The sequence below is a fragment of the Haplochromis burtoni genome, unplaced genomic scaffold (genome assembly GCF_018398535.1).
Source record: "Haplochromis burtoni strain Fernald_Lab_line unplaced genomic scaffold, NCSU_Asbu1 Contig_683, whole genome shotgun sequence".
In the NCBI taxonomy this organism is placed as follows: domain Eukaryota; kingdom Metazoa; phylum Chordata; class Actinopteri; order Cichliformes; family Cichlidae; genus Haplochromis; species Haplochromis burtoni.
The window spans coordinates 157,447-184,192 of NW_024583044.1; the positions used below are offsets into that span (position 1 = coordinate 157,447).

General features: G+C 38.6%; 1 protein-coding gene across 2 annotated transcripts; it reads left to right on the plus strand.

Moving 5' to 3' along the window:
- Nucleotides 1–28: 28 nt before the first annotated feature.
- On the plus strand, nt 29–26,534 carry ddc (dopa decarboxylase). 2 transcript variants are annotated; one of them, XM_005949608.2, is made up of 14 exons: nt 29–1,135; nt 10,210–10,417; nt 10,684–10,797; nt 10,904–11,023; nt 13,790–13,924; nt 15,077–15,220; nt 15,729–15,795; nt 16,070–16,164; nt 17,487–17,554; nt 21,805–21,881; nt 22,679–22,698; nt 22,784–22,882; nt 24,688–24,789; nt 25,040–26,534. In XM_005949608.2, the coding sequence occupies exons 2-14, from the start codon at nt 10,217–10,219 to the stop codon at nt 25,238–25,240; spliced, it is 1,443 nt and encodes a 480-aa protein (XP_005949670.1). In that variant the 5' UTR covers nt 29–1,135; nt 10,210–10,216; the 3' UTR covers nt 25,241–26,534. The 2 variants fall into 2 exon arrangements, with proteins under 2 accessions (XP_005949670.1, XP_005949669.1); XM_005949607.3 differs by lacking the exon at nt 29–1,135 and adding an exon at nt 3,561–3,885.
- Nucleotides 26,535–26,746: the final 212 nt, after the last annotated feature.

Genomic DNA, 26,746 nt, shown 5'->3' on the forward strand with positions numbered 1-26,746 from the left:
TTGGCCCTTATTCTGCAAAGGTGGCGCGATCTGTTCTGACTCTTGTGCATTTTCATAACATTGTCATAATGCAAGATAATGTGGCTGTACAAATGAGTAAAAGTAAAAATATGTCTATAAAAATATAAACTTATGTATTTCAGGGAATGCAAAAAAGAAAACGGTAACTTCTCTTTTTGTAAGAGAGCTTCTGTATTCATAATGTGCTTTGCTTCAATCTGTAAATAGTTTAATGGCTGATAAATCTTAATTGTAACCTTTTCAGGTATTTTTGTACAAATAAGGGACTGATATATTCTGTTTATTGTAATTAGAATAAAACATTAATACATTGATATAAAAAAAGACAGTGTTTGTCTTTATGCAGGGAAGCTTCCCTTTCATATGTCTTATTAAAAGTAGCATGTGAAGGTTTCTGTGAGGGACTAACACAGTACATTAAATTGAATGTGAAAAACAAATTATAAAGCTATTCTATCTGCTACTTTGGGTAAAACAGATAATTGAGTCAAGTGCTGTATACACTAAATGGACACATCTACTAATAACTAATTTTGGGTGTTTCATTCAGTCCTTTTGCATAAAACAAAACGACCCATTCTTGGGGGCTTTAAGTATTCCCTCATTTCGGGTGTGGTCCTGTAGTAGGAGGCTTCTGTTATAACAAATGTGTGAAATTTCTTCCAGGGCAAAAATTCACACAGACACATGCCAAAATCTTGTAGAAAGCCTTCCTGGAAACTTTAAAAATGTGATATCATAAAACCTCGTGTTTTCACCCATGAAGTGTAATACTTGGTTATTCCAGAAGATGGTGCAGTGCTACAGCCAGCTCAAGAGCTAGCAAATAAAGTGTCTCTGGAGGTATTTGATAGATTTAGGATTTAGTACATTAAAATCTCAGAATAAATCTTTGTGATATGTGGTTAGTGGTGCTAAGAAAAGTTGGTAGTTGCGGGGCTGTCATTAAAGGCATCGTGAAATTGCCCTTTGACACCATCTGTCACGCCCTTTGGATTGTGAGTCATGTGTTGAGGCTCAGTTTTGTTGTGGGCAAAGAAAAAGTTTAAAGATTAACATGTCTGCAGCTTCGCAGCCTGCAACCAAAGAAACTTTTATAACATCCGGACACAAGGTGAGTTGCCTATACTTTTGCTTAAAGCTTTTTTGTGCACACTTTGCTGGAGAGAGTTTAATAGTTGTGAAACTCTGAAAGAAATGGATTACTTTATGAACCAGTATTTGTTTTTCCATCTACCTTCTTAATCTTACAGCTCTAAATAGACTTTAATATAGGAGGTGCTATGTCTGTGCATTGAGTGTTTCTGTGTATCAGTGTTGGGAAGGTTACTTTTAAAATGTATTCCACTACAGATTACAGAATACATGCCCCAAAATGTATTTTGTAACGTGTTACGTTACTCAATGAGACAGGAAATGAAACAGGAAAATACCGCCGTGTAATCCATTTATTTCAACAAAGTAACTGTATTCTAAATACCACCTTTTTAAACGGTAACTGTAATGGAATACAGTTACTCATATTTTGTATTTTAAATACTTAATGGCGGTACATGTATTCCGTTACTCCCCAACACTGCTGTGTATGTAGTTTGCTGCGATTGCCTTTAGGCTGTAGCTCAGGTGGCAGAGCAGGTCAGCCACTAATCAGAAGGTCGGTGGTTCGATCCAGGGCTGCCTCCTGGCTGCATGCCAAATAGCCTTGGGCAAGATACTAACCCCATGTTTGCCTACTGGTGGTGGTCAGAGGGCCCGGTGGCGCCAGTGTCCAGCAGCCTCGCCTCTGTCAGTGCACCCCAGGGCAGCTGTGGCTACAACGTAGCTTGCCATTGCCAGTGTGTGTGAATGGGTGAATGACTGAATGTAGTGTAAAGCGCTTTGGGGTCCTTAGGGACTGAGTAAAGCACTATACAAATGCAGGCCATTTACCATTTTTACCATTTAGATTGATTGCTTACCTAATATAAAAGTAAATAACATTCATTTAGACTGTGCGTTAACAAATATTGAAGAGGGGGGAAAAAATCAGTGTATTGACAAATGATGAATAAATAATGTAAAATAAGCATCTTTTCTGTTACCTTACACGGTTGGATGACACCACCTGTCAACCTGTCTCTTTCACTGTCACAGGAAATGTTATCTTTTTCACTCACACACAGACACTCTGTGTTAAGTTCTTATAAGTTCAGCCCAGTGAAAGTGCATGAGCCACAGTGGGAAAGTCAAACATGCAGTGAACCTCAAACCTCAATGCTCAGAAAAAAAGTGACAAAAGGGGAAATCAAATAGGTTAGTACCTTGAATTCCAAAGTCACATTTAATGTTAATATAGTGCACATTTGGGAAGCTGAAAGAACCCAGGTGGAGCCGCCCTCTTGATTTACAGTGGGGGGTTTGGCATACTAAATTGCATTGAAAGTTCTTTGGTGTAGTCCAGTAGTTAGCACCTGCTCTGGGAAATATTATAGCAATTCCTGAACTGAGTTAACAAGCAAAATGCAATGTTCTCATTTTCTCAAAGGAAACCATTAAGAAAAGGAGAAAAAAAAGGAGAAGAAAAACGGATATACCAGAATCCCTTTTTGATTGAAATGAATAAAAGAGGTGAACTGAAAAACTCACTGTGGACAATTAAATGCTTATTCAACCTAGAAATGTTGACACACACACACACACTCACACTCTGACATTTCTGGCCTGACGATTGTAAATTCCCTCAATCCAGGTGTATCAATCAAAAATGTCACGCATGCAAAAATATCTAACTTTGATGACTAACATCTGCTGAAATGAGTGATCATACCCACCAGCACAGTGATCAGGAAGAATATAATAATTTGCTGCTTTGATAGAGAATTACATGTTGCCAGAGTAAGTAGGAGCTCCTGTCTTACCTCAGTGCTATTGCACATTAGCTTACATTTTGGCTTCTATTTCAAGATGTGGATGCTGGTTCTGAGTATTTCGAACCTCATTTTGTTAAGTCAGGATGCATTTTATAAAGAAAGAGTACTAATAGCATTAAAGCATTTTGACAGATTTGACTGTATGTAGTAGATAGAAATAGTAGAATAGCATTTTTACCATAAAGCACTTTGAGTGCTCTAGTTCATTCAAATTCATATAAACTTACAGGGAATTCTAATTATTTCAGGTTGATTTCCACATCTTATGTGTAACACACATGGACAGCTCATAATGAGCAAAAATGAAAACAATAACACCAGGCTGGTTTATAAAAACATATTTTTCTGTGTGATTTCAAAGAAATTGTGTAAACAACCACTTTATTTAGTGGTGGTTTCAAATTGGATGCATTAGGCTTTTCCTTTGTCACAAAAAAAAGTACCTCCTAACTGTGCAAAAGTACAATGCGTTATCATAAAATTACAAATTACTAACACTATTTTTGTTATTAGTTGTTTATTTTATCTTTATGTGCACAATATTTTAGTGCTAAATATGTCTTTATGTCTATATCTGTGTACATTTAGAGGATGTGGTAAAAATATATGTAAAAAGACTGAGTGCCCGTTTTTGTGTGTTTGTATGCACTGTGTGCACAAGTGCAATGTACATGTGTGTGTAGAGACATGGTAATAGCAGCTCCAGGAACTCCTTGTGAATCAGTCTTTCTTACGTTGGCCATGAGCCCCATTCCCATTGGCTGGTCTGGTGGGGGTTGGTGGGATGAGGGTGGTAAGTGGCAAGATAAAAGGAGCAAATGTCTCTTGTCCTGCTTACACACACACACACACACACACAAACACACTCACCACGTGCCTAGCTGTCGGTCTCTTTGTGGACGCTAAAGGAAGAGATCCACTATCCAAACACCGCTGCTGAAGCTCACCTGTAGATGTGAGTATACAGACACACACAGATATTCATGCAACATGTGTAATCCTATTTGGGATAAGGATAAGGATAAGGGACTCACTTGTCATCTCAACAAGGGACAGAGACTTGCAGGGTGAAACACTTGTTGAATGATAGCAGTAGTGGAGCTCAGGGGGCAATGTTCATATGCTGTTGTGGCACTGAATCAGCAGTTTGACAGTCATTTCTGTTCAAATACGGTGTCTTTAAAGCTTGTGTTCTTGTGCTGCTATTCATTTAATTGCAAAAGGTTTGCTTGTTACTGTGAGACGCGTGAAATGGAAATTAAATGCGTTGAAATAATTCAATGTTAACACGAACAAGGAAGCCTTGATGGTGGCTTGATTTGAACAGATTCATGAAACTGACACTGTTATGAAACCATGCCTGTACTCCACACAGTGAATGCAAATGGAGCTTTTGGGCTGTTTAAGTTGTGCAAGCAATGCACATTTTCAATGACTGTTTGTATAAACTAAGCAGGATTGAAAAAGGAATACTTGTAGCTGTTATTCTGGCAGATACAAAAACTCCCCTAAATATTGTGACTTAAAACTACATTTCCAGCATGTAGCATCAGCTATGTGCTGTGCTGCTGCTGTCTCTGTTCACAGACTTGGATATAATATGGAGTGCTCTACTTGAAGCATACTGATGCTGAATTACTCGTATTTTTTTAAAAAAAGATTCTGTTTACTTGAAAAAAAAGTTACTTTTCTTTTTTTAATTTAAAATGACATCACTGTCTCTTCTGTTGTTCACAGGTTGTTTTGGTTTATTGTGGGCAGAAGTAACACACATAATTGTATGAATGCTTCTGTTGTGCTTAGTGTGCTCTTGTATATTTAGAATTGTTTGTCTTTGTCCTTTTTTCCTCTCTCTTGTCTTTTCCTTTTATTGTTCTGGTCACATGTTGAAAGCTTTGTCTCTTTATGGCTCAGCTTAAGAAATCACCATCTAGCATTTCTAGTATTTACAGCACCTTGATTGTCATATACTTGCAGGAAACTCATTTTAGAGATAATACTAGACTGAAAAGAACCTGCGTTGAGAAAGCTTATCTTTCATCGATTTCCAGTAAATTAAGAGATGTTGCTTTTCTTATACATACTGTAGAGCTTCTCCTTTTGTTCATGGTAAAAGCATTTCTGATTCTGCTGGCAGGTTTATAATCTTCTTGGAGCACATTTCTGACATAAAGGTGGGTCTTGCTCCCAAATGTGATGAAAAATCCCTTTTTAGACAGGTTTTATCAGTGCTGCCAGGTTTGTGCCAATTTCTGATGTTTCTGAGTGTTTTTTTTTAATGTCTGTCTTTGCGTATATTAGGAAATAGACTGTAGTCAACAGGATTTAAGAAAGGGTTATGCATAAAAGTGTCTTTATTACTCTGCATTAAAATCTTTATAAAACTGGGATGTTATTGGTGCCATTTCTGCTGCCCTTGGCATTTTTAGTGTCAGTGATACCTTTTATGTAGATAAATAAAGCATATATAAATGTCTAATTTCCAAAAAATGATTTTGGCTTTTACATTGTGACAGGAATGTTTTTTCAGGTGCAAATTGACTTGATGTCATTCAATTCCATTTTATTTATATACACCAAATCACTACATGCTTTATAATGTAAGATGGAGACCCAACAATAACACAAAGAAAACAGAGAAAATTAATTCAAGAGAGATATGTTTGATAGATTATAGGCCATTTGAAACAGTTTCAACACCCCTGCTCTGGATCAGAATCTGAACTGGAGCGTCCTGTCACACCAGTCGAGGTTTCACAAAGCTGTGAAAGCCCAGGCTGAACCTTTTGGAAGCAGGCGGTCACATTCCTGCTAGAGATGTTTATCAGGTCTTTTAATACAGGCATACTCCCTCAAACTCTGAACTAGGATTGTATCTCACTGATTAAAAAAACAAGTCGTTAGTATAGTTTATAACTCCTCTCCAACTGCTCTACTAGAAGTTTCAATTCATATTAAAGCTGGATGCTTCTTCTGGATGCCGAAAAGGCGTTTGACAGAGTAGATTGGGATTGGGGAAAAATTAGTTTCATGTGTGATATTACCATACATTTCCTCTCAGGCAGCTTTTGAGTGAAATGACTCAAATTCTGAATATTTTCATTTATATCATTCTACAAGGCAGCCCTTTGCGTTACTGTCTGATCCTGTTATGATCCTGGCACAGTCAGAAATACCATGGGTCATCTGCATGGCCCTTTACGGAGATGACCTTTTGGTTACTTTTGTCCGATCTGTCATGCTCGGTCCTCACAGCCCTTTACATTTTAGCGATTTTTAATAGCAGTCTTAAATCAGGTGTTGTGCCAGCCTGTTTTAAACATGCTGTTGTGCAACCAGTGCTTAAAAAAACCTAATCTCTCATCCTCTGTACTTGCAAACTTCAGGCCTATTTCAAAGCTCCCCTTTCAGTCAATTTTTTTTTTAGAAAAGATTGTATTTGTTCAGCTGCAATCTTTTCTATATGGTCACAATGTTCTCGAGAGTTTCAGTCTGGTTTTAAAGCTTTTCCTAGCACTGAAACTGCACTTTTAAAAGTTCTTAACGATCTTTTACGAGCCACTGACTCAGGCGATTCAGCTGTGCTTCTGCTTTTGGATTTGACCGCTGCATTTGATACTGTTGACCACAGCATTTTTATCTCTCGGTTGAAGCACTGCGGCATCAAAGGCACTCCATTAGAGTGGTTCAGGTCATGCCTCTCTAATAGGACTTTCTCAGTGAAGATTGGAGATTTTACCTCTTCCACAGCCCCCTTTTCTTGTGGTGTTCCCCAAGGTTCTGTACTGGAGCCAATTCTTTTCTCTATCTATATGTTGCATCTGGGTCTTATTTTCAGGAAATATAATATCAGTTTTCATTCATATGCTGACGACACTCAGATCTATCTTCACCTAAAGAGAAACAGTTCTGCCTCCCTAGAAACGCTATTTCAGTGTCTTGGCGAAGTTAAGGTCTGGATGGCCTCTAATTTCCTCAATTTCAACAAAAATAAAACCGAAGTGATCGTTTTTGGACCAAGTTGCAATTCTAGAACCTCACATTTTAATTTTCGCAGTTTAGAACCTTTTATCAAATTGCATGCTAAAAATTTGGGGATTATATTTGACAATAAGTTCACCTCTGAGAAACAGATTAGTTTAGTTGTACAGCGGTCTTTCTTTAAACTGAGGCTTTTATCCACTTTGAGATATTTTTTGTCTTTTAAAAACCTAGAATGGGCAATTCATGCTTTCATGCTATCCCAACTGGACTATTGTAATTCTTTATATTTAGGCATTAGTCAGACTTGTCTTGCAAGGCTCCAGCTGGTCCAGAATGCTGCTGCTCATCTTTTGACACGAACGAAGAGACATGAGCACATCTCCCCGGTGCTTGCCTCGCTTTACTGGCTCCCTGTACATTTTTGAATCAATTATAAAATCTTATTGGTGACTTATAAAGCACTGAATGGACAGGCCCCAGGGTATCAGTCAGACTTGTATTCCCCCTAGAGCTCTTAGATCGGGTGATCTTTTGCTCTTGGCCACACCAAGGTCGAGCCTGGTTCTTAGAGGTGATCGTGCATTTGCGGTCGTGCAGTCTAAATTGTGGAATGATTTGCCTCTCCACATTAGACAGGCTCCTACCCTTAACCTTTTTAAATCCTATCTTAAAACACATTTCTGCTCACTGGCTTTTAATACTGCATGAGCGTTATTTACTTATTCACTTGTTATTAGCTATTTGGCATTGATGTTAATTGATATTGCTATTTTATTGTGTGTTATTTTATTGTGTAATTTGTATGTTTGTACAGCACTTTGGTCAACACCACTGTTGTTATTAAAAGTGCTATATAAATAAATAAATAGAAATAGAAATACTTACTCCTAAATCTTTCCATGGCTGCCAGGATAAATACAAAAGGAATTTCTCATTTTACTGTCAGAATGAACAGACACAATCTTGTCCCATGTCAGATCCTACATCAAGCTCCCTATGCTAAAGCTCAGCACGCAAAATATTTGATACTGTGTTTCCTCTATGCGAAAAGGCCATGATTTCTTGTCTGAAATCTTTTAAATGTCTTCCACGTTAACTGGAAGCGACGTTACTCCTAATGCCATGACTGCCCTATTCACTGAGGCTACTTTCACTCCTGTTAAATTTAAAAGCTTTCACAGTTCTGCTGGCCAGATAACTAATGCTATTAAACAGGAAATCTCCAGCCTCACCTATTTACTGTATACATGCTAAATTGGGGAGGTCCTTTATTCTCTCACATTGGAAGAAATTAAGTTGATCCTGGCCAGTAATGCTGTATTAGGCTATTTGAAAGGACCTGGGATCCATGTCTGACCCATGTTAAAAATCCAGATGCCAGGATGTTGTTTGCCTTTAAACCTCTGTAACAATTATTCAATGGAAGAACTATTCGCTATGAAAAACTCAATAAACTGACTAAAATAAAAGAAGAAAGCAATTAGAAAAACCCAAACGAGTGTGGCTACGTGACTCCAGGATTAATCAAGTTTTGTGTGCGGAATTAAAAGGAAAATATATCAGTGCTAACATGGCTTGCTTTAGTGCCACCTTATTAAAACTTGTAGTTGTAGCTATTTTTATACACACTTCGCAAATGTGGTGCTCAGTCCTTTTGAGGGTCATAAGCTTTGTCTGGCGTGAATGTCCAGGTGATCTATTGTATAAGGTGACCAGAGCGCAAGAAGGCCAAGGCAAGCACGCTTACAGACACAACTAACTGTAGATGAAGTTCTAGGTCAGAGGTGAGAGATACATTTTGCTGGTAACTGCATTTGTGCCTGCATAGTAACAGTTGATGCAAGAGGTGTTAAAATAAACGTGAAATGAACAAGTCATCAGAATAGAATAGAATTCAACTTTATTGTCATTGCACATGCACAGGTGCAGGGCAACGAAATGCAGTTTGCATCCATCCATCCGGAAGTGCTTTAGTGATATAGATATATTACAATATATATTAGCAATAATATAGATATGTGAGTATATTACAGAAATGGGTCTATTATGGAATGTTATAATGTACACGGTATGAAGTATGTTGTGAATATTCTATAACTATAGGTATGTACAGGCTGTAGTGAGTACAAGCTATGTACAGGCTATGAACAGGATATAAATATGAAAAACTACACAGAATATGAAAAATAACTTTACAGAAATCTGAGATATACAGCTATACAGAAATGGGAACTATGCAAGTTGTAAACAGTTGTAGGATTAAAGATTATCGAATGTACAGAATGATTATTTACACAGAGCTATACAGTAGTGCAGTTAAGATAAGTGAGGGTGTAGATAGTTTCTACAGAGGCTATATAAAGTGCTAGTGGTTGTGAGTGGTGGTTCAGTCCATGTTATTATTATGTGTTTGAGGGTACAGTTGTCCATTGTGGGTGTGTGTATGTTCAGTCCATGAGTTTAACGTGGGTCAGATGTCAGGAGGCAGAGTTCAGGAGTCTGACAGCTGTGGGGAAGAAGCTGTTCCGGTACCTGGTGGTCTTAGTCCGGAGGCTCCTGTAGCGCCTCCCAGAGGGCAGGAGGGTGAAGAGTCCATGCGATGGGTGACTGGGGTCTTTGATGATTTTCCCAGCCCTTTTCAGACACCGCTTCCTGTAGATGTCTTTTATGGCAGGAAGTGGTGCTCCGGCGATGCGCTGGGCAGTTTTCATGACCCTCTGCAACGGCTACAGCTGCAGAAGACAGCGTCAGATACCACTACTGTCAGGATAACGTACTACGCCCTAAAGCTCTAGTCATCTCAAACTGGTTTCTTGAACACAACGAGTTCTCAATCAAAGACGACAACGTGGTGGAAAGGGAGATTCACATCTTAAATGTGCAGCTGACAAATCTGCTGCAACAAAATGTTTGAGGAATGTTTCCAGCAACTTGTTGAATCTGTGCAGCAAAGAATTAATGCAGTTATGAAATCAAAAGAGGGCCAGTACAGGTGATGAAGTGTATATGATTGAGTGAATGTGAGTGTATATGTATTTATTAATGAGTGACTAAATGTAACTTTTAACTGCTTTTATGTATTTTAAACGCCTCATGATCAAAAACTCCGGACATAACTTAGCATCATCTTACAGCAAGATCAAAGGTCAAACTTCTGTGTGCTAATATAGCTGCTCTTTTAAATATTTGGTACCACTCTGTAGTATCTTAATCTTAAAACACACCAAAATCATTTATAAGCAGTCAAAGCAACAACAAAAACTGAAAGGTAATGAGTGTCTGTGCTGTCTTACAGTTGTACCATGGATGCAGCAGAATTTCGACGCAGAGGCAAAGAGATGGTAGACTATGTGGCCGACTACCTAGAAAACATAGAGAAGCGACCCGTCTACCCAGATCTGGAACCAGGATATCTTCGCTCTTTAATCCCCAATGAGGCACCACTGGAGCCAGAAAGCTATGAGGACATTATAAAAGACGTCGAGAGGGTCATAATGCCAGGGGTATATATTATATATATTTTGGGGGTATAAATGTATTCATTTGTAATTTAGATATCTCTGAGGTACAGGCAACTCTAGCGTAGCAGTTTAAATTTAGTAGATGATCTGGTAGAAACTGGTTGTTGGTTAAAGCTTCAGCTTTTAAAAGGGTTGTTTGCAGGATATTAGGACTCTGTTGGGCCATATAGGATGGTCAATTAGCTGTTCAAAATAAGGAATACGATGAATTTAGATAACCACTTGTACTATGTTTTGTGTTTTTCCAGGTCACCCACTGGCACAGCCCGTACTTCTTTGCTTACTTTCCAGCAGCATCCTCTTACCCTGCCATGGTGGCCGACATGCTCTGTGGAGCTATTGGCTGCATTGGATTTTCCTGGGTAACTGAAACCTTTCTGTATTCCTGTATCTGACTCAGCATTTCGAAATTAGTCCATATCTGAAGTGTTTGACATTTTCATTTGCATTTTGGCCGTGTGGTTTCAGGCTGCCAGCCCAGCCTGCACCGAGCTAGAGACAGTGATGTTAGATTGGCTTGGGAAGATGCTTCAGCTGCCTGAGTGTTTTATAGCTGGGACACATGGCCGTGGAGGTGGTGTCATTCAGGTAACGGTCATTTGTATGTGTTCATTGCATGTGTGCTTTGGTCAAACACTTGGTTGGCTACCACTATCAAGGAGTCCAACCAGCTTCTGCATATTTTAACACTAGTTTGAAGATCAGTGGCTCTAACTGACACTTTTATACATGTTATTGTTTAAAAGTTTCGGGGCAGATTGACTTTGAGAGTCTTTATGTGTATACAAATAACCTGGTTGCCCCTGTGCTCATATTCATCACCAGCTTTTATGCTATTGATTTGTTGTCTCTGCCTCCGTCTGGTTCAATCCAGCAGAAAATTGGCAGGAAATTGCCTTTTAATGTGTCATCCACAGGCAGGCAGAGATGACAATGATGGTGCTGGGATTGTTTCGTGTGGAAAAAGGCTAAGCATTAGTTTGGTGTTCCATTGACAGAAATACAGAAAGCAATAGCTGAGGATACACTCTATATATATGTGTGTGTGTGTGTTATGGGATGTTGAATGGTGGAGCATGAGAGCACACTCTGATGACAGATCATTTCATGCCTCCTCTATTGTGACCACCTGAGTGTGAGGGCGTGTTTTTTGTGTGCGTGCTCATCTGGCTCATCGTGTTTTTGTTTCTCTCTTGCCTCTCTCCTGTTTTAGCACGGCTCACTATGGCAACGAATGGGGCTCTTCTCGCTGCAGCAAGGCTAATTGAGTGTTGTGACCGCACGTTGCAGACCTATTATTATAAACCTTATACCAACACAAAGGGGAAGTGGGATGGTTAAAAAAAAACCTCTGGTGACCTTAGAGTTCCCTTTTTACCCCGTATGAATCATGATGACAGAGAAAAATACTACTTAAAAAGATTACATGTGCTAATTGACTAATGGCTTCAATTTAAAAAAGTGTGTGTATGTTTGTGTGTGTGACCATTATACATTTATTTCAAAAACATGTTAAATTCTTGAAACTACACAGTTCATCTTTAGCAGTACTACATCTTGGCTTCTGTTTTTCTTTTCAGCTGATAAAAGGTAGAATCAAATATACATGAAAAACAAAAGGCTACATTTTCCTATTAGTACAGCTGGGTGTGTGAAAGCTGGAAAAACCCATTGTGTCCTCATGCTTTTCAAAGAATTTCAAAGTTCTTGATATATTTACAAACCAGGATACTCAGTGCATCCAGATATGGTCCCAAAGTCTAATGCGATTTTCACATCGCCTCATAAAACAGTTTGTTACATGGTTTGTTCATTTACAGAGGAGTAGGGACCCTTTATCTGAAAGCCTTTTAAAATAAAAAGGCAACTTTCTACACACAGAGTCATAAACCCAGTTTTACCACCTGACTAGGCAGAAAGCTTTAAACTCCTTCATGATGACTACATTGCACAAGCTCTCAGAGACGTGATTGGTTAGCGCTTCCCGCCTTCACATCTGAAAATATATACAATATGCTTCTGGTGAAAGGTTGCATTGTTATTATTATATTTACAAAATCTTCACATTTCAGATGTCCTTATAGCTGGTTACAGATCTATATGCATGTCCAAAATCCTAAAATCACATTCAACAAAGCCTTCCACCCAGCTCTCTAGCACGAGTTTTCAAGCCTCACACTCATCCCTTGGAGTTAGTCAGTGACAAAAGTTTGATTAAAAACCACTGATGTAATTTCTTTCTGCTGATTTGTGCCTATTGATTGGGTGATTTTAACATTTCATTGATCTCCTTGTGAAAATGACTCCACAAACCTTAGAAGCCATGCTTCACTTTATTATTATCCAGCTCCAACAGTTGCCACTATATCAGCTGGCTGGTTGATGAGTGCTTTCAAACAACAATTTCCAAATTTCTTTTTTTCTGGTCAAGACATGAGTCATGCAGTTAAAGGGACTATCCACCAGCACAAAAACCTTACATGTTTAATCAAACAAAGTTTCTCAAAGTTTCATACAGACATAGTTAATTAACAAAAGAGATATAATAGAATCCTTATCATTAAATAATTTTCATAGGGGACCACAGACACCTCAGATTGAAATGCATATAGACATGCATAACATATCGTCTCGGGTTTAAAGATGGAAATTAAATTCTCTATTAATAGCTTTCATTATTCTAAAATGAAATATAAATAATAATTGAATGCCTAATTTTTACAAGTAAAGAATTAAAGTTTACTTATAGCACACTTTTCAAAAAACAAAAGTCACAAAGTCCTTAAAAAACAAAACAATACAAAAATTAAAATAATATAAATAAAACTAATGAAAGGCAATCCTTCACAGGACATCAGCTTCTTTTTAGCAACAGTGTTCACTAATCTTGCCTCCAATGGAAGTGAGTTCCACAACTTGGGAGCCACAAAAAAAAAAAAAAGAAGTAACAAAATAAAAGCGCTGTCTTCTCCTTTTGTCTTTAACCTGAACTCAGGTCTGCTGATCTAAGATCTAAAAGTTACAGATGAAGTAGTTCAATAATAAAGGGAGGCTTCGGACTATTAAGAGCAAAGAAACGGATCAACAAAATCTTAAACTGAACCTTAAATTTTAAAGGGAACCAGTGCAAAGAGGATAGAAGTAATGTGACACAGCAGCAACATTCTAGACAATTTGTAGAACACCTGCAGAAACCCTGCCTTTAAAAACCAATAATTAAGCTCCAAGAGTCCATCGTAGACAAAAGGATGACTGGCGTTGGCTGGCAACCATGTAGCATCTGATTTTTTTTACAGTCAAATAACATCCACAGCAGCAAGGCTTTGCTTCACAGCCTCCTTAATTCTTCAACAGGGAACTGCCAGTGAGGCCACCCTGATATCTTTGCTCGCTGCACGCTGTAAAGCAGTCAGACGGGTCCAGACGATCAATGCCAAAAAGTCTGAGTCTGAAATCCTTTCCAAGCTGGTGGCATACACATCTGACCAAGTAAGAGCAACATATACTTTCTACTATTCTTCTTCTTCTGTTATTTGATGCAAACTCCTGATGTGATCAAAATGATCAACTTTACTTGCATATAAACGATGCAATTACTTGCCTTGATGCAAGTCCATAATTCTACATTAATTCTACAATTCATCTCAAAATGACTAACTTTACTTAAATTTTAGTTTTTTTTCCCATCACTTTAACATTTACTTGTTTAATATTACAACTGTGAAGAACCATAGTCACAGTGTTTACATTTATCTAAAGTTCACATGCAAGTTATTAGCTTAGCTATATTTCAAAACAGCTTAAAACGATATACCTGCAGATATATTAAGTTACGCAACTGTGACATAAAGATAAATGAAATGCATTACAAACACAGATTTTCTTTAAGTAGACTCAGTTAAACGGCAGTCCATGTGACGGCAGCGGTTACGTCAGTAACAGCAATTTAGGAAGATAGAGGGTCAGCCAGGCAGTAGCGCGCTCGGATCAGGTTTAATACCAGGCTGACTTTGTGATTGTGTTAGGGAGTCGCCCGAGGGCCACACCGACCTTTACAGGGAGATCGACGATTTTTGTCTACTGCCTGTTCAGGAGCAACAAATCCATCCAACATATGCCTTTTTCACAGTGAATAGTTATCTGTTTAGTGATAATCTCCTGCAGGTAATTCAAAATTGATTGATTTGTGCCGTTTAGTATTGTGCACTGTTAGCCAAAAACAAATTAAGCACAGGAAAGAAATCTTCATCTTTAGTTTGTGTTACTTAAATTTTACAGCATGAATCAAATGGCATAAAACTACATCACAACTACTTTTGACTAAAATACTTTGAGTCACACCGTGATACTTGACTTCATACTGTACAGTTTATAGTACTTTGTTGTTTGAACTCAGCCCCACTTAACATTGTTCCAGCTCCGTATTGAACAAATTAACGCTTTGTTTTAATAAGCTGATTGTCTGCAATTGATTACTCTGACCTTTTGCCTGCATAGTAATCAGATAAAATCATTTAGTATCCATAAAGTTGAACTTAGCTGTTTGCATGGCAGCTTTATGCAGCTACTTAAAGGAGCAGGTGTTCCAAGAACTTGATTGAATTGTTGTTCTCACTTGAGCTGGATCTCTTTTGTCCTAAGGCTCATTCTTCAGTGGAGCGTGCTGCTCTGATTGGAGCAGTCATGATGAGGAAGGTGCCCACAGATAACCGTTATGCTGTCAGAAAGGAAATGCTTAAGAAGATGGTGGAGGAGGACAAAGCAGCTGGACTCATCCCTTTCTACGTAGGAAAAGACAAAACTCCCCATGCATTTACTTAACTATCACACAGAAAGACACTATACGGCAACCAAAAAATATAGATTTTAACAGTTTGGAATTAAATTCTCATTTGTCATTGCTTTGCTTTCGCTACTAAAGCTAACAAGCAGTTGAGCAACACGTCTGTCAGCTGTTAGCCACAATGATACAATTAGCCTGTGATGCAGCTGTATGCACCCTGAGGCTTCTGCTGAAGGATAACATTGTTTCTGTTGAATATAATGTATGTCTATCCGGTTAAGGACAATAATCCCTGGCTCATCTGGACCTACAGATCACTATCAGTGAATATTAAAGAAAAGGCAGCAGCTCTGAATCATCGCTGTGTCAGGAGTGATAACCTATCTTTAATCTATGTTTTAGAAATTGATATAAAAGCAATGTCTTACAGCAGCTGTTACAGTTGTGACAGTCAAATTGGAAACACAGGAAACATGGCACTTTGGTGTGTCCAATATTTGTATGTTTCAGTTCTGTGCGACGCTGGGCACCACTCCCTCCTGTGCTTTTGATCACCTCACTGAGCTGGGACCCTTATGTGAGTCAACAAGTCGCTGCCGCACACACTCGTTTTTTTCTGTTTTGTAGCACACAAATAAATCCTAACAAGCACATTGAGAGTGACTTTGATTTAATAAGACCAGGAAGAGAAATGCCAAATGCACTTCATGAATTTGCTGAGAAAGAACAAAAAAGTCAGTTTTCTGAATAATCTCAGTTCATTTTTATGATGGTCCAGAATATTTGATAGTAGTTATCTATACTGACAAACTGTCTTACAAACATTTATAATGTCTCCTTTTCTTGTTCAGGTAATGAGGAAAATATGTGGATGCACATTGATGCGGCGTATGCTGGGAGTGCATTCATCTGTCCAGAATTTAGACCTTTGTTGAACGGTGTTGAAGTGAGTAAAACGTACAAGTTGTCATGTTCATGTAGTGCACTAAGACCCTGACTAATCTTAGCCGCAATGTTTTAGTCCTTCATGAAGGTTCTACAATCACGATTGCTACAAGAACCTCCAACACAAAAGTGGCACGGCACAATTTTAACTCTAATCATTGCCGGTACAGTGACTAATGTGGTTCCGTGTGATTAATGTGGTTTAATTGTGGTCAGAAATTTAGGCGGTGCTAAATCTATCCTGCCAGATTGCACATGTAGTATCGGCCGTTGCATCTATGAAAGCAAACACTAACCGTATACTGTCTGAAAAGGGCATAACGTTAATGTCAAGGAGGAAGCGTGAAGGGCTGAGTGTTAGACCGAACAATCAGCATAAACCGCTGAGCATCAATCTGCCTTTTGAGGCTGCCGAGGCAGCTGTTGCTCCCCAAGCTGTGCAGAGACGCAGAGATAAGGACAGAGTAATTTCCTGAGGCAGCGTTAGACCTTTATATATCACTGTTTATTAGACACACAAGTTCAAACAACGTTGGTGGAGACACAGAGAAAACAGACTTAACTGTAAAAGGAACAGCTGTTGTTCCATCCTCTCTTTTAGTGTGGCTGTTGCCAGTGCTGATTTTGGGTTTGTACCTGTAACACATCATTTTAGAATTTCTAATATTATTTAAACGTCACTGACAAAAAAAAATGTATTTAAGCCACATGTAACAATAGTTGGATTTCATTTATAGCACCGTAGTTCTACTGCATAACTTTGAAGCATTATGAGGTCAGTGAAAATGACTGGATGAGGGCATGAAGAGGAAGCCCGGTCCTTTTTGGATGAGAGAGCAGCCCTGCTGAAGTGATGGTTGCTAGGATATGAATGACGGGGACGAGGAAGCAACCACCCCCCACTTTGAATCAGTCAGCATGGCAACTGTCAGACAGGGGTTTATATCACATTGTCTCTCTGCGCTGTCTTATTGCATTTGTGGAGGTAGGGAAAAGGATATTACAGAAGATAGCCAACAAAAAGATGAGAGCAGATTAAGACTGGTTTGTCTCTCTTTGAATGAACCCTGTCAGGAAAGGGTTATTTCCAGTGTATTCTGTGAGCTTGATGGCTGGATCTTCCTCTTTTGCATTTCAGATACACTGTGACACCTTCTGTCTAGATAATAATGTTGGTGATAGGATTTTCTTGGCACTAGTAAGACTAAATAAGCATGTACAAAGCATGTACAAAAAATGTTTATTTTTTTACAGGATTATTTGGTCTCCGATCACTTTGTTCAAGATTTAGCACTGTGGCTAACTTTTTGGTTTTTATTTTAGTTTGCTGACTCTTTCAACTTCAACCCACACAAGTGGCTTTTAGTCAACTTTGACTGCTCCGCGATGTGGTAAGATGTCTAACACACACCAGATATGACAGCAGCAATAGTTAAATAAGTATTATTAAAAAAAAGGGAGCATTACACACACCATTTATAGTATCCAGTACTGTTTTGTTTTGTTCCAGAATTTCTTTTCAAGTTCACCTCACACATGCTCCCATGAAGTAACAATGACTACTGATATCCATCTACACCTCAGTCATTTGCACAGTAAAAATAGACTCACGCCTTCCACCTGCCTCTTCTGTCAGCATCCACAAAACAAGACATGTGTTTCACAAGATGGAAAAAGTTAGAAACTCAACATGTGGTTAGAGGAAGAGGATCTTAAAAAACAGTTTCCATTGCCTGTCTCGTACTCTCTTACTGTTGACAATATAACAATATAACCAATAAGACAGCCTAATGTTTTAGTTGTCTGATACTGTTCTTTAAAATCATTGAAATGACCTTATTCAAAAAAGGTGTCCTGTGTAGGGTTTAAATGCCTGAGGGCACATCAAAAATCTCATATTTATATAATCATGGAAATTATTAAAAAGAGTAGAAGGTTTAGAACTATTTTAAAAACACAGGAATTCAACTTATATTCTTAGCATAATAAGGCTGCCTCAGATTAACATGGCAACGATAAAAAAGAGTGTATACGAGGTTGCTGTAAGAAAACAGGAACAGTTCCTGTTTAAAAACACCAGAGAAAAAAACGGAAGAGCAATCCTGTTGCGCACAGTTACATTAAGAAATGTGAGGTACCCCTCAGAAAATGTAAAAAGAAGGTATAAAAGTGGTCTCAGGGGTAAATGTACAGGGTGGGCCATTTAATTTAATTCAATTCAATTCAATTTTATTTATATAGCGCCAAATCACAACAAAGGTCACCTCAAGGCGCTTTATATTGTACAGTAGATACAGAGAAAAGCCCAACAATCATATGACCAAGCACTTTGGCGACAGTGGGAAGGAAAAACTCCCTTTTAACAGGAAGAAACCTCCGGCAGAACCAGGCTCAGGGAGGGGCGGGGCCATCTGCTGCAACCGGTTGGGGTGGGAGAAGGAAAACAGGATAAAGACATGCTGTGGAAGAGAGACAGAGGTTAATAACAGATATGATTCAATGCAGAGAGGTCTGTTAATACATAGTGAGTGAGAAAGGTGACTGGAAAGGAAAAACTCAATGCATCATGGGAATCCCCCCGCAGCCTACGTCTATTGCAGCATAACTAAGGGAGGATTCAGGGTCACCTGGTCCAGCCCTAACTATATGCTTTAGCAAAAAGGAAAGTTTTAAGCCTAATCTTGATGAGCTCTGAAACCTGACTGAAACTCTTCTAATAAGCCATTCCTCCACAGATGATCTGTTAGCTGTTTTGACAACTACTCTTTCAAGGATTTTTGATATGAAAGGAAGGTTGGAGATTGCCCTATAATTAGCTATGATAGCTGGGTCTAGAGATGGCTTTTTGAGTAAAGGTTTAACTACAGCCACCTTGAAGGCCTGTGGTACATAGCCGATTATTAGAGATAGGTTGATCATATCTAAGATTGAAGCATTAATTAATGGCAGGACTTCTTTGAGCAGTTTTGTAGAAATGGGGTCTAATGGATACACTGTAATAAAATTGAATGGTTGGTGATATTAAAGTCCTGTTTGTGGCACATTAGTATATGTGAGGGGGCAAACTCCTCAAGATGGGTGGTGACCATGGTGGCCATTTAGAAGTCGGCCATCTTGGATACAACTTTTGTTTTTTCAATAGGAAGAGGGCCATGTGACACATCAAACTTATTGGTAATGTCACAAGAAAAACAATGGTGTGCTTGGTTTCAACATAACTTTATTCTTTCTTAAAAGTTTCTGACCACTTATAACATGTGTTCAATGTGCTGCCCATTGTGTTGGATTGTCAATGCAACCCTCTTCTCCCACTCTTCACACACTGATAGCAACACCGCAGGAGAAATGCCAGCACAGGCATCCAGTATCCGTAGTTTCAAGTGCTGCACATCTCGTATCTTCACGCCATAGACAATTGCCTTCAGATGACCCCAAAGATAAAAGTCTAAGGGGGTCAGATCGGGAGACCTTGGGGGCCATTCAACTGGCCCACGATGACCAATCCACTTTCCAGGAAACTGTTCATCTAGGAATGCTCGGACCTGGACCCATAATGTGGTGGTGCACCATCTTGCTGAAAAAACTCAGGGAACATGCAGGCTTCCGGGCATAAAGAGGGAAACGCATCATCATGTAGCAAGTTCAAATATCCAGTGGCCTTGAGGTTACCATTGATTAAGAATGGACCCACTATCATTGTACCCCATATACCACACCAAACCATCACTTTTGTTGTTCCAACAGTCTTGGAGGGATCCATCCAATGTGGGTTAGTGTCAGACCAATAGCGGTGGTTTTGTTTGTTAACTTCACCATTCACATAAAAGTTTGCCTCATCTCTGAACAAAATCTTCTGCGTGAACTGAGCGTCCTGTTCCAATTTTTGTTTTGCCCATTCTGCAAATTCTGTGCATTGAAATCTGCTGCAATGACCCGGTTACTGCGTTCACCAGATATCAACACAATTTCGATCCGCTCCTCATGTGTTAACCTCTTCGACATGTCAATGGCTGTGAACAAAGAGAAACTTGTAAATAACTCATGAAAGAATAACGTTATGTTGAAACCAAGCACACCATTGTTTTTCTCGTGACATTACCAATAAGTTTGATGTGTCACATGGCCCTCTTCCTATTGAAAAAACAAAAGTTGTATCCAAGATGGCGACTTCTAAATGGCCACCATGGTCACCACCCATCTGGAGGAGTTTGCCCCCTCACATATACTAATGTGCCACAAACAGGACTTTAATATCACCAACCATTCCAATGTTATTACGGTGTATCCATATAAATGGCCCATCCTGTACAGTAAACTGCTTATCTGGAGGACGAACAAGTCAAGTATGGGCTAATAGGAGCATTTTACATGGTGGTGAAAAAATTTGGGATTTCTGGTGCTAAACAAATGTGCAAACCACCCGATCACAAAGCTCCCCTAAATACACAGCAGTGGTAATTACCACTGTTTCTGTAATGGTTAATCTACCAGTATGAACAAGCACTTTAATCACAATTATATTTTTTCTATTCAATATAGATAATGTTGTTATCCATGAATTTTCAAATGAACTATTTTAATAATAGATGAAAAATAGGAAATCACATTATACATATATTTTTTTAGTTATTCACTAGAATTCCTGAAGAAAAAAAATAGTGATCAAATGTTATGCTTGATCAATTTCTTCATTTTCAGAGAAGTCCAGTGTGCTGGCTCACATTTGGGTATAGAATATATAGGTAAATATTATTATTATTATTATTATTATTATTATTATTATATAAAAATGGATATAATTAAGTGTAAGTGTGTAGAAATACAGGTTTTTTTCAGTAACTATCACTTCAGCATTCTAGTAGCACTTATTCTCCAGATGAATAGTCTAATGAATTTTGTCAATTATATCAACACATTAAGATGCCAGACAGTGATGTCTAAATAAAACTGAGGACCTGCCTCTAACCAGAATAGAAGGAGAAGTGGGACATTCAGGTGCACAGCGGAGCAACTGGACAAGTGCATCAGAGTCTCATGTTTCAAAAACAGACACAGGTCTTAAATTCTCAGTCTCACTAAATCATAACAGCAAAACAACAGGCCGACAGGCATTATCAGGATGTTGAAGTTACAAATGAAAATATTAATATTAGATGTTATGGGGTTTTTTTTTTTACAACACAAAATAAAATAAATGGATAAATGCTTGAGAAATTCACTTAATAAGATTGAAAGAGAAAATATGATAGCAGAAGGAAATTGATCACATCACGGTACCATCCTGTACTCTGAAACTGCTCAACTGGAGACAGTTTCCTCCTACAGATAATGAACCATAACTCATTTCCAAACTATGCAAAAACTAGAGCAGACTAGCCTGTTTCATAAAGCATATGCTGATTTCCTTAAAAATACAGGTCTAAAGCCAAAAGGTCATTTATTAAGTTTTAATAAAGTGTTTAAATATTATTTCTATACCATATATTCACTTTGCAACTCATTGGTTGAAAAGAGGTGGAATTTTCCTAAAAATCTTTCGTGGCTAACCCACACGAATAAAGTAAAACACTCAATTTTGATTTTACATTTTTGGACATTTTTCTTAGAGCTTAATGCCATATTAAGACGTTTTTGTCCACAGGGTGAAGGAGAGAGCAGACATCATTGGAGCCTTTAAAATGGAACCACTTTACCTGAAACATGAAAACCAGGAATCAGGTAGTTATAGTTTTCACTGATATCCTTTTAGAAGTCGACAGTATTTATGTCCAATTCCATTGGTAAACTATTGTCCTGTCTTGGAGACTTGAATAAAAACAAAAACTATAAAGATATAATCAGGGAATTTCCTATACAACTATTTTGTCTGCTTCTACTTTGTGTGTCTGTGCAAATTCTCCTATAGCCTGCAGATGGTCTCAGATTTTCACTGTAATTTACTTGTCAAGCAGACAGAAAGACTGAGAGCTGCAGTGCCTCCCACCACTGTGAAGCACCTTACAAAAGCGTATGCTCATGCACTCTGGACTCTTCAATCTAATTAGTGGTTATTAGTCCAGGCTAACACAGACATCTATTCTGCAGAGATGAGCTACCTGTGATTAGTGAGATAGAGGCGCTGAGCGCAGTGACAGCAACACCTGGACAATCAACAGTATGCTAAGATAATAGCAAAAAGCAGCTGTTATAGAAGATACATTTTGAATTTAAAAGGGTTGTTTTAATGTTGGAGCTTTGTTAAGTCGATGCAAGTTGTAATCTGTGGTGTGTTGCTTTACATTCAGAAAATATAGATCTTGTATCTTATAAAATCTTATAATCTTATAAAATGCCATTTTCGCCTATTCTGTTTGTGCAAAACGCGTTTAGTCTGTGATTCAAAATGCACTGACTGCACTTACGATTCTTATTAACCAGGAAGCAGGCTGGCTGACACGAGTAGTTTAAAGGGGTTTTATTTAAAATTAAGACTGTGCACATGTAATGGACAACATTATCTGTTTTTCTATCAACAGGACTGGTCACAGATTATCGGGTAAGATGAATTATTATCATGATTAATAATCATGATTTGAACATTGTGGTAATAACTTCTCTCCTTATCCAATTCTGGCCTGCAGCACTGGCAGATCCCACTGGGAAGGAGATTTCGCTCACTGAAGATGTGGTTTGTCTTTCGCATGTATGGGCTCAAAGGTCTGCAAGCTCATATACGCAAGGTAAACACGCAGGAAAATGATTTCTCACTCAGCATCGGCAAATGTACCTGTTCCTGGGGATGTGAAGGGTTTCTTCAAATTTGTGGCATTTGTGGTCAAAATTTGAAGTAATAGGATCATTTATTTGCCTGTTACACATTAAATTTGAGGTTATTCAAATATATGCTTTCATATGTGGATGGTGCAGTGGTGCTGTGGTCAGCACTGTCACCTTACAGCAGGAAGGTTCTGGGTCTGAATCCAGGAGTTTGCATATTTTCTCCGGTGTTGTTTTTCTCCAGGTTCTCACCCTATGACAGGTGGGATAGGCTGCAGCACCCCCGTGACCCTAAAGCAGAAGAGCATGGATGGATTTCACATATTCCATTCATTTAGCTGTGCAGGGATTACTGACAATTATTCCCCATAATGTGTGAGAGCTGATGTAAATAACAGATCAATTACTTTAAGAAGTAGCAGTGTGTTAGTGCTAATTCAGGCTTTGTAACCCTGCTAACCTGCGTTTCTTATCCTCCATGTAGTAAAAAGATTAACCTTGTACCAACAGTGGTGCCAGTGGTATCAGTCTCACTTTGCTGTTTCACCTCCATTTATCTGTCACACACCACTTCTCTACATCTCAGTCACTTCCAAAAGAAAAAAAAAACACTTCAGGAAATCATATATGCCTTTATGGGAAATGCCTTCGCCTTCCTGCTTCCTAGAACTCTTTGCTCCTAATCCTCCTTACCACTAATGTCCTGCCATTGCCCTCCCTCCTCTTCTATCTCTTCATCGGCATAATTAGCCCTGCAGTCATATATGTCTGGCATGTATCTTCTATTTAAAACTACATTTCCTTTCCCAACCCTGCACATGCCTTTTCTTTTCATCTTTTCTTTTTGATGCATGACCCCTGTCTGACTCGCTCTCTCTTCTTCCAGTCTGCTCTGTCAATCAAATCAGCCTGTTTTGTGTTTACGCTCCATTTCAAGTAAAGTGACAGGAGCAGAATCGATCCCTGCAGCCATCTGAAACCGCAAAATATGAATAATATGTATGAAAAGTTCTGCCTGGCATACAGTCAGCAGTAGGACAGGAAGTGAGGTCACTGGAGTTTAGCTTGTAATCAAATACAGTGATACTGTATTATCTGCTGGGACTTAAGAAACAAGATCACAGTCAACCAATTGTTGGCCATTTATGCCAGAGGTTTGGCTTTATTTACCAGTTGGAAAAGTTGAGTGGAAGCTCAACGATATAACCGGGATAACTGCATTGTCGCACGTTTCAGCATGCATCAGCAGAGTCTTTGATCTTAAGTGGATAAATTGTACTTTAGGAACATCTTTGATAAGTACCATGTTTAGAAAAATCAGTATGAGGAAGATGACATTTTCAGAGCAGACTTTGATAAAGGCCATTTCATGGGTGCTGAGTACAAATTTTGAACTTGTCTGATTTGAGCTCACCAGGAATTGTCTCTTCTAAAATGTGAAATATCACACTGCATGCTTGTTTAATCAGATGAATGCATTTACTTCACAGTAAGCAGTGATGCTCTAAGAAAAAAGAAAGGTTTTAATGAAGAATGACAAGAAAAAAGTCTTCCAATCCTAAAGCGCGAGGCTATGTAACAAACCACACTGGCATCTAGTGGAAAATAATGCCAATTACAGCTAATATTGTTTGCAGGTGAAGGATTTTTTTTAAAGCAAATGCTTAAAAAATTAGTGTTTTAAAAAAACTTCACTTTTATTTGCATGTACAATAAATCTTTTACATTTCATGAAATATTTATGAATAATTCACATCCTATGTTACAGCAAGTGGCCCTGGCCAAGGAGTTTGAGAGTCTGGTGCGAGCCGACAAGAGGTTTGAGATCTGTGCTGAAGTTGTCCTGGGACTGGTCTGCTTCAGGCTCAAGGTAACAGCACCCAACGGTACAGCTCTATGATCTGATCTCTGCAGTGGTCACAAAAAGTCACCTAGAAACCTCAAAGGTTCAATAACACCGAGGGCATTATTTAGAAAAGCTAGAAAATACATATCAGAGCTCCCTGTCTATGGGAATTTGACTGTCAAGACTGTGATTACTTTAATCCAGTCACCTAATTATTAAGTAGTCGTGACACAAAGCCTAGCTGGTGTAATTCTTCCTTGCTTTCTCCTCTCAGGGCTCCAATGAACTGAACCAAGAGTTGCTGAAAAGGATCACCAAGAGCAGAGAGATCCATCTGGTGCCTTGTCAGCTCTCAGGCCGCTTTGTCCTGCGCTTTGCCATCTGTGCACGCACTACTGAGTCACATCACATCCAGCAAGCATGGCAGCACATCACGCAGCTGACATTTGAGCTTCTGCAGGAGGCCAGTCATTAAAAAAAAAATGCTGGAAAAGGGGTCGTCCACTCCGATCCCTGAATGATAACCAAAGTTGTGACTGACGTTTGATGGAGTTTTGCAGATGTAAAATGTCATAAAGGGAATGTGGAGTAATTTGTCTAACAGGCCGTTCTCCTTCTGTCTGCAGCAAAGAATCCAGTCGAGTTAACAGTGGTAAATATTACATTGTCGCAAATTATTGTATATTTATGTAGCTACTAATTATGACAAAAACATATGTAGACTTCCAAAAATAACATTTTATATCTGCATTTTCTCCCTCTGTTGACTCCACGTTGTGTCTCACGGATCACTAATCACGTTATTGTCCACGTCACAGTGCACTTGTCTATGCCGCTTCTGTGTCTTCTGTGTGTAAAACTTGTTTGGGGGTAAATTCAGTGTTTTGTGTGGTTGAATTGAGGCTAAATTATTTTTTGAGTTTTGCAAAGAATGTATTGCGCACTTTGTGAATTTCTGACTCAGTGTTTGTCTGCAACTATTTTTTTTTTAGGTGCTCAGTCAGAAACTGCTTCCAAATGAATATATGCGTGATACATGGAGGGCTTCATGAAGTGTCAGGCTAAAGATTTCTAATATAATATCCTAGTGATTAAGTTATTTATTAACTAATTTGCAAAAGTAGTATTTTTTTAATATACAATGGCAGATTAGGACTGATTATATGTTATTGATTCATGTTGTGTCTTATGACAGCTGGCCAGTATTCCCCAACAGCAGTACAAGACAATCACTCAGTCACTCTCAGTGGGCTTAAAGTGAAATTATGCTCCTTTGGGACTTTTTCGTACATTCAAATAAACTAAATTTCATTACATTTCTGTGCTCAGACAGAAAAAAAAATATTAAGATGAAAGTTTAAAACCTAAATTATGCAAATTTATTAAATATTTGCTCACTTTTTTCTCTGCATCACTGATTTGGCATTTGTCTTTGATTTGAATGTACCAGAAATATAGGATGCTTTAGATTCCACACTTTACTGTCCTGTTATATATTTTTAAAACCTGGAGAACTCAGATAAATTTTCATAATGATCAAATGTAACTACATCCCCTGCCAAACCATTATAGTTTTGCACTAACCTGATCCTTTACACCTGCCCTTTAGGGGATTTAGAAATCTGTGCTCTAGCATCATCACGCATTGCTGTAATTTCAGATGATTGTGCTAACGTCAGTGGCGGTGTCCGACCCAAGTGTTTCCTCATTGGCTAGACTGTGCTGCATGGAGTGATGTGGTTTCTTTGAATAAAGTCTGCTGTAGTCTGCATGGTGTCACTTTTCAATCCTCTTTCAAGGTTTAAAATACAATCTGCTTTTTTTGATGGTATGGGGCGCATTTTGGCACATGACATGGATAACATGCACATGTGTGACTATACTAACTTATATATACAGCTTTAGGAGCAATACATGCTGCCCTCCAGGTGACGTCTTCTTTAGGGAAGGTAAGCTAGGGAAGGTAACAGGACAATGCCGA